The sequence below is a fragment of the Ostrinia furnacalis genome, unplaced genomic scaffold (assembly GCF_004193835.3).
Source record: "Ostrinia furnacalis isolate ACB-3 unplaced genomic scaffold, ASM419383v2 OfSCF1268, whole genome shotgun sequence".
Classification (NCBI taxonomy): domain Eukaryota; kingdom Metazoa; phylum Arthropoda; class Insecta; order Lepidoptera; family Crambidae; genus Ostrinia; species Ostrinia furnacalis.
In genome coordinates, this window is record NW_021131507.1 from 715,851 (window position 1) to 725,114 (window position 9,264).

At 37.5% G+C, this 9,264-nt stretch overlaps 1 protein-coding gene across 1 annotated transcript; it reads left to right on the top strand.

Moving 5' to 3' along the window:
* The first annotated feature begins 5,667 nt into the window (after nt 1-5,667).
* On the top strand, nt 5,668-7,586 carry LOC114352163 (glycerophosphodiester phosphodiesterase GDPD6-like). Its single transcript, XM_028303656.1, has 2 exons — nt 5,668-5,771; nt 6,034-7,586. Exon 2 carries the CDS (start codon nt 6,124-6,126, stop codon nt 7,327-7,329), a length of 1,206 nt encoding a protein of 401 aa, XP_028159457.1. The 5' UTR covers nt 5,668-5,771; nt 6,034-6,123; the 3' UTR covers nt 7,330-7,586.
* The last annotated feature ends 1,678 nt before the right edge of the window (nt 7,587-9,264 follow it).

Consider the following 9,264-nt stretch of genomic DNA (forward strand, 5'->3'; position numbering starts at 1 on the left):
TCCCCTCCCTGGAACTAGGCTTAACATGCTTCCGCATGTCTGAAATATTTGCTCAATGTTGATTCAGTCGATTTTCTCCTGATGGGAACATGTAAGACAAAAATAAAATTTCTAATATTACGGACCTTCTAGAGCAGATGCGGCAAAAACTATACAAGTTATAGAAAAACTTGAATAAGCTTTTTTTGGTTCATAGTAGTCATGTCACTAGGACGCATAGTTTCCGAGGATTAAGCGAAAAACCAAAAAGTGGTACCTTTAAACCCCCCTCACCTATGTTCACCTTTTGCTATGTTCACCTCCTAACTAGTCTAAATAAAGTCCCGAAGTCAGAAATTGTGTTCCATGGATTTCCATCTATAATGCTTTATTGACTGGACTAAGAGATAAAGCGCGCCAAAGTTCATGAGAAGAGGCCCATGACATGACATTTATAATTATTTGTTTGATTGACAATTAAACATAAGTATACGTGTCCAATATTTTTTGATATTAAAATTTACGGATTAAAAAATTTTTTTTAGGAAACTAGCCTATTTGCGTGCCAGATTAGATTTAATGCCATCAGCGGTTGCGGGTTCGAATCCGGCAATAGGCAAAAGATAATCATGAGTACCTACTACCTACTCGTGATTATCTTTTGCATATAGCCGGATATTTATACAATTTCTGAGTATAAGCACCTGTTTATACTCAGACATTGTATAAATATACGTAAGTACCCGATGTATAGCAATTTTAGCTCTGTATAATTTAAAGCCTGGTTTAATTCAACCATTATTTTACATTTGTTTTAATAGGTAGGTACTGAATCATTTTATTTAATCTAATTATTAAAACAAATCACAATATGCTTGTGGCAAATTCAATTTGATCGAATCTCTCCCTAAAAGGACTGTCCCCCTACGACAGTGTTGGTAACGTTAACATTGTTACAACTTGAATTACATTGGTAGGGGTTACTAAGTGAAGAAAGTGGTTTGTGGCGGCGGTTTTCAATAAGTTTATGGGTTACTTGTCTACTTTTCTGAGATTTTTTTTGTATTTGAACATACAATAGTTGCCATAAAAAAGAAATTACAGTTTGGTTACAATTAGTTTAATTACAGTTTAATTAATCTTGCAATTTAGGATTGAATTCGATTCCGAACGATTTTGAACCCAAGTGTTTTTTTTTTCAGGATCAGGCCTTTTGCCTCAACTTTTGCGTTGCCAAGGCAGCAGAGATGCCAAGAGTGAAACTAATAAGAAGAAGAAGAGTCTTACGCGCTCAACGCGTCCCATCTGAGAATCGAATCTAGGACCTCAAGGACATGATAGTCCAACCCTCTCTACCATCTATCGCCTATTAATTCACAAACTATATTCAGGTAAGTACTTACTCATTGATACAGGTACTTACCTACCTGGTATGGAAACATAAGTGCCTGAATTTTCACACACAATTTTTTCTAGGATCATTTTTCCGAGACATGTCTAATGTGCCCATAAATCTCTCACTGTAGGTAGTGGAATGCCCCGGCCAGGTTTTGGCGTCTTCCAGAAGTGATGGGGCTAAGTGGATAATGAGCGGGTACGATCGCAGGCGGGGCTGCCCCGCCCAGCGTTCCCTTTTATTTGATAACGGACGATGACCGGTGACGATGACGTATGATGGAAAAGACCAATGTGTGGATTATAAAAAAATTGATTTTTTTTTTAGAAAAAATTGATAAGTTGACTAACTAACTATGTAGATAACATACACTAACCAAACTAGGACATAAAATTGGTACAGTCAATGTCCTGAAGTGATTTTTTCTGGTTTCTATGTTGGTCCCGTACAAAAATTTTTGTACTTTAGAGCTAGAATCACCCATTTCGGAACTAACGGTTTTATATTGGTCTCATACAAAAAGTTCTTGTTAAGTCAATAGGACCCACTACTTTAGGACCAGAATCACCGGAGCTTTTTTCAGTGGGATCCGAACCCAACCCCTGAAAGAAGACCCCGAATTGAGCCGATTCCAGCATCTTGGATTTTCTGTGATGCTTATTTTGTGCGGTAATTAAAGAACATTAGTAAGTAGTTTAGGCCAGTAGAATTAAACACAAAAATTGATTAAATCGGAAATAATTCCTACAAGATTTTTTTGCTTTAATGGCTTCATTGGTTGCCCATTAAGACTCTCCTAAGTTTTCGACTTCGACGGAGTTGTGCTTAAGTGGTGGGGGCCCCCGAAAGGGGCGTTTTTTCGGTTTTCCGGTTATACCGCGTAAAGGACTTACCCTATCGAAAAGTGGTCTTCATGACGGTTAAAGGGCACTTAATCCTGCATTGAATAAGACCAAATTCATATGTTTTGGACAAACCGTTCTCGCGCTAAAGTTCGGCAAAGTAGAAAATATACGTATAATTAATGACCCTCTCCACGTCCAATGGCTTGTTACCCACATGCTTCCAAGCCTTGTAAAGGGTCGCCTTAACCAGTGTAACCCTAACAAGGCTCACGAGTTTGATTCGCTTATCCTTGTTCGTCCCAGCCGTTCCTTAAAACTGCGGTTGCTGCACCTCTTCCTGGCACTCTCCTGAACGACTCTGTGTTACCTAATGTGGCTGCCCCTCTTCCTTGTACCCTCCTGTACGATTTCATTGCTTAGCCATATGCCTGGTCCAAGGTTCGACGCCACAAAATCAACTTCGTACGAGTGAAAATAGTTTAAATACTATTTTCCGTGCTTGCAACATTTTTCTTTACTGCTTCGCCTCTATTAGTCGTAGAGTGATTGTATATATCCTATAGCCTTCCTCAATGTATGAGCTATTCAACACAAAAATAATGATTTCAATCAAACTAGTAATTCTTAAGATTAGCGCGTTCAAACAAACAAACAAAAAACTCTTCAGCGTTTTAATATGAACTTGTTGTTGTTGATTTTTGGCGTCGAACCTTAGACCAGGCATACGGCTAGGCAACGTAGTCATGCAGGAGGATACAAGGAAGAGGGGCAGCCACAGTAGGTAACACAGAGTCGTTCAGGTGAGTGCCAGGAAGAGGTGCAGCAACCGCAGTTAAGGAACGGCTGGGACGAACAAGGATAAGCGAATCAAACTCGTGAGCCTTGTTAGGGTTACACTGGTTAAGGCGACCCTTTACAAGGCTTGGAAGCATGTGGGTAACAAGCCATTGGACGTGGAGAGGGTCATTAATTATACGTATATTTTCTACTTTGCCGAACTTTAGCGCGAGAACGGTTTGTCCAAAACATATGAATTTGGTCTTATTCAATGCAGGATTAAGTGCCCTTCAACCGTCATGAAGACCACTTTTTGATAGGGTAAGTCCTTTACGCGGTATAACCGGAAAACCGAAAAAATGCCCCTTTCGGGGGCCCCCACCACTTAAGCACAACTCCGTCGAAGTCGAAAACTTAGGAGAGTCTTAATGGGCAACCAATGAAGCCATTAAAACAATAAAATCTTTTGTAGGAATTATTTCCGATTTAAAAGCTAATTCTACTGGACTAGTTAGACTAATGTTTACTTTATTTCCGATCTAACTTAAATCTACCAAGTTACAGAACCAATAAAAACAAAGTCACGCTCGCCTCATCAGTGGGTAATCTGTTAAAAAATCTTTTTATCCGGCTGTAAATCTTTACACTTAATAAAGTCGACTTAGCTACCCTTGCTAACGTCTAATTCAGTATTCCGACTGGCGATAATGATTAACGAGTAGCTATATTAATTCGATCTGCCTGGATTAGTCGGCTACCGGCGAGGGCGCGAAAAAACAAACAAAGTTAGCAAGGGACACTCGCTGGGGGATGTCTTGTAAGGGGATAGGGCTGCCAACAAGAGAAAATTGCCTCTAAGGCCGAGTCTGAACTACGGCTAAACCGCCGAGGTTTTTAAACGCGTGATTTTATAACCAAGTAAAACTAATGCAAGCGTCCGCACTGCGGCTTTTTCCCGCGTATACGTTTCGGGCGGTCTCGCGGTTTGGCGGTTTACCGCTTGCGGGAAAAAACCGTAGTGTGAACTCAGCCTAAGTGAAATAAAAAATAGATGTTACTTATTTAGTTATTTATTCATTTATTTGGGCAGCAAATGACATTTACGTCGATTAGAGTTGTAACGTGTTTTCTTTTATTTCTGTTCGCTCAAAACTCCATATTGAAGCACGTAAAACAAAATATTTGTAGAGTAATTAAGTAAATTTCTTACTTTGAGCTTAGTACCTATCTATTTCAAAATAATTGAGAAATATTAAAAATTAAATAAAAACTAATAAAAGAAAAGTATAGTAAACATTAGAATTATCTGAAACAAATTATATTATAGGTTAGTCCTATATCGTACGATTGTATACGTACCTATATCGAAGGATACTTACAGGTAGATAATTTAGTGCGTTCTTGATTACCTACTGAATTATGATTTTATTGACCGATATAAATCTTTGATTACCTAGCATTGCGGTTTAATAGTACTTTTTATCTGTAATACAATTTTAAATAATTAAATTGCAAAAGATTAAATAGATTAAAACATTAATTTCAATGTCTGCGTGTGGTCGTGTCGTGAGCCAAACAACAACAACATAATAGGTATAGGATTTTTTTTATACTAGTTCAGAAGTTCTTAGTAACTAAATCTTATTTTATGTAGTTAGGTTTATATTCTGTTCTGATGTATGATAGTAAAATATTATATTAATAGAATAGAGCCTTGGCAAATAGAGTGCCAAAACGTGTTACAATGTAAAACAATGAGTTACAACAGTGTTACATAAATCGTGCCTGTACTGAAAGGTTCATCAAATTAATAAAAAAAATATTTATTTTAGTATGGAAAACAGGATAATACCTACTCTAAAGACACATTTTCTTAGCATAGAGTTCATTTTGCAAGTTGGTAACCCTGAATTGGAATCCCTGTGACAACACCGCCTCAGGGAGCTGTGCCCGAGGGACGCGTTTGTTTTTAATAAACCGCTTATTCTGCAATAATGGCGCCATAGGGCCTGTAAACGAGATGCGTTATTAAAATGCTGCGCTTAATGTGTGTGGGAGTTTTTTCTGCTTTCACACACAATTACATTACTGGATCTTAAACAAATATACGAGAGAAATACCTAAGGTATTACGAGTAGCTAATAATCCAAAAGATATAAAATAAACTATACGAGATAACCTAATACTGAACTGAAAGTTCTATCATAAAGTTTCATGCTCTACCTACTTTTGGATCCTTGGAAATTGTAATTTATTTTCTTGAAGAAACCGAAATTAAGTACCTACTCTAACATACAACTACGAAAATATACATGTCGTTATGTTTAGCCTACCTTCCATTCCTATGTACGTATTAGTGAATAACTATGGATTTACAATAAGTATGGCAAATTTATTGTTAACCTACGCTGTTTTCTGCCACGAATAAGTACACTACATGTCTGATTGACAATGACTAACGTTGGAGCGATTCTTGCATGTTGCCACATACTCGTAGTATGACGTATGATAATGGGGCAATTAAAGGCATTATACCTAGTGATCGCGAAATCTTATCAGTGGCTTGGGGAGAGCTGGTATGATCGGGCACAAATCTATTAAATCAGAAAATCATTTTTTTTTGTTTCAGTTTGTAATTAATGAAATGAAGAATGCCACAGCAGTAGAAAAGTGCACGAATGTCCGAAATGTATTCCTTGCTTGATTTAAGGTCATCACTTTTTTACCTAATTATTATTCACCAGTTTGATCCAGCCTACGGAAAGTTCCTTCAGGTAAAGGTATCGTAGTAGGTAACTGATATAAATAAAATAAATATCTAACATGTTCTTTGTTGTGTAAATGATTCATAAAAGTCAAAAGAGTGAATCTTTTAAAAACATGTTTTATTGTAATCGACAAAGAAACTGAATTACCTAAGTGTTTCATGCATGGTTCGTTCGCAGATAACAAGTGTAAACTGTTTTGTATTTACATGTACTTACATAGGAAACAACTGTTAATCCTACAATATATTTTTATGATTTGTGTTTTTAGCGCGACAGACATTATCGGGTTACAATAGCAGCGTGACGTTACCTTGGAATTTAATGTTATTTGAAAACAACTTGCAAAGTGGTATTAAATATGAGTAGCTTCAAGCTATGGATGCGGTGCTTCAGCATCTGTCTCCTGAGCGTATCAGCACGTGCCAGTTCCCAGTTGATGTCAGCAGATGCCTGTGGTCCTCTTGTCATCGCTCACCGCGGGGCCAGCGGCTATGTTCCGGAACACACGCTGGGAGCTTACGCCTTGGCCGTCACGATGGGAGCCGATTACATCGAACCCGACCTGGTCATGACAAAAGACGGTCACCTCATAGCAAGACATGACAATGAACTCGGCCTATCCACAGATGTCGCCTCCCACCCCGAGTTTGCATCGCGCTACCAAACAAAAACCGTCGATAGAGTCACTGTCAGCGGCTGGTTCACTGAAGACTTCACTCTCGCCGAAATCAAAACATTACGCGCCATAGAACGCATCCCGGCCAACAGACCTGGCAACGCTAGAATGGATGGAGCGTTCGATGTACCCACGTTCCAAGAAATTATAGAGTTAGCCAAAAGCATGGAAACCATTTACTGTCGGGAAATTGGCGTCTATCCAGAGCTTAAACATGGCACCTACTTTCAGCAATTGGGGTTGGCCATGGAAGAACCTGTAGTTGAAGCATTTCACAGCAACGGTTACCGTGGTCCTGATGCCCCTGCGTATATCCAGTCATTTGAAATTAGCAACTTGAAAGAACTCAAAACTCTTACTGATCTGCGGTTGCTCCAGCTGCTAGGGGCAAGTCAGCCTTATGATCAGTTTGTGTTGGGCACAAACGTCACATATCTTTCGATGGCAACACCAGAAGGACTAAGAGAAATTGCTAGTTACGCTTACGCAGTTGGTCCGGAGAAGGCGTATATTATCCCTCGCACTGTTAATGATACGTTAGGAGATCCTACTCCTTTCGTAGAGAACGCTCATGCTGCTGGATTGAAGGTTCACCCTTTCACGTTCCGATCAGAGAATTCTTTTCTCCCAGCTGAGTTTCGCAGCAATGACACATCGCCGGACGCTATTGGGGACACAGCAGGAGAAATGCTGGCATTCCTCAGAACTGGTATTGACGGTCTTTTCGTAGACCAACCTGACGTATTGGTTCGAATTAGAGAACCATGCGTTAGCGAAGTTTTGCAGTGTAGATCTTCAGCAACGTCAGTGGTGCCGGTTGCTTTGGTGACATTATTGGTACTTGTGTTCTTTGGAGTTTTAGAATCAAAAGAAAGCTTTATTTTCTAAGTGAACTATACAGTGATGATAACTCTACATTACCTACTGTGGAATATGTGTCGTGAACTACATGTAAAATACCTATTTTCCACACTCAAGCTTATCTATGTGTAAGTGACAATTTATATCCATTATTAAAGTATTTTGAAAGAAAAAATCTATTGATTCATTGCAACTTCAAATAGCTGCACTGCGTCAAATAACTTTTATAAATATTTATTAATGATTTACACGTATAGCCCTACAATTACGTTGATAACCTTCATTCATTCTAGTACACTGAGTAACAAAATAATTATCTTTATTTATAGACGAAAGTATATAAACCCGCATTAAATGTTTGATTTTAATGGATTTTTCTTCGTAACATCTAGGTCACGTATGGCCTTCTCCTGAAAATGTTTAGAGAGCTATAAATAGCGATTAGGTGAAGTAAGAATATGCTATTCACGTGTTCAATTGTATGCTACATGAAAGTATTTTTTTTGTCTTCAATAAAGTGTATTTTTACGAATAATAAGGATAATCCTACTACTGTAGAGACGTGTAATTTAGTGAAGATGAATGATTGTCATACTCTTTCGCGCAAAAAAGAATTTTCCTGAAAGTATTTTTATTTTAGCTTAAAATGAAGAACTTTTTCCATAGATTCTAAAGATGATTTCATAAGAATCTATGTCCCCTAGATGGGGCAGAGGGCGTCCACAACAGTCCTCCATCGCGTTCGGTCTTGAGCTTCGCGTTTTATCTCGATCCAGTACCACTTGCGGCGCTTGATCTACTGATCGACTAAAGATGATTAGATTTAATAAAAAATAATATTTGTTTGAAAATTAAAAAAAAAAATGTAAGGTATGACTAGCTAGATGATTAGATATCTCGCAGCAAGTAGGCGTGTCTGGTGATAAGAAACAGAAAAAATAACGCATAATCATGCGAGCATCACGCTATAACGGCTCTATTTCTTATTTACATTGAGTAGGTAAGGTCATTTATTTAAATACTTACACACAAACTCCGAGCATTTCAGATAATTTAACTGAACCGGAATCAACAATAAATATACGACTGTTCTGATTTTACATAGAGGTCGGCTATTCACTTTAAAATCGATACGTTACGAAAAGGTCATGTGGTGCATATTGACAAAATAGATAGGGCCTACAATGTAATAATATTCCTCTACGTTACACGTAAAAACTTGATACATACTTATACGTTAAGTAACTATCAAAAAATGTATAAGTACAACAATAGGTAGGTAATAATACAAGAAATAATACCGTATCTCAGCATTGCGTGCGTAAAGTTAGCAATTCGAGTTACTTAATAAAAACAATACGTAGCGAAGCGATCACAAAATTCTAGAAAATAGGTAGGTATAACACGACAGAATGTCAGATTATCTACAACTCTACATACAGGCATAAGTCTAGAAGACGTGAAGTAAGTAAGTAAATTTATTTTTAAGTTAAGATTTCCTACTTAAGATCGGTACTTACCCACAGTAAGATAAGTTTATTAATACGGGCCACACTCTATCTAAAGTCACAAGGCATCACTCTTATCTGAAAACAATCCAAAGTACAGTAAGTCACACAATCATTATTGAATCATCACAATTCACGATGTGTGGTCACTTAAGTAAACAAATTTTTAGAAATTGTCTTGTTGGCTTTTATTACGATTATTCTTATAAAAGTAGCGAACGACATTAATTATTTGCTTACCTACATGTTATTCTTAAATTAAAATTCACGTTCATTTGATTTTAAATAAAATTGGTTTATCAACATAAGAGTTAAAATATAACAATGTCTCAGCAGACGGAAAACTTCCGAATATTATTTTACTTACTACATAAGTGAACACAAGGAAAATATGTATGAATACAAACACTAACATCTGAACACACTGTATGAACGATAAATAAAGATTTACAAT

What these genes read in the sequence shown, in the direction of transcription:
- LOC114352163 (XM_028303656.1), top strand. Translation starts at nt 6,124, where the DNA reads ATGAGTAGCTTCAAGCTATGGATGCGGTGCTTCAGCATCTGTCTCCTG.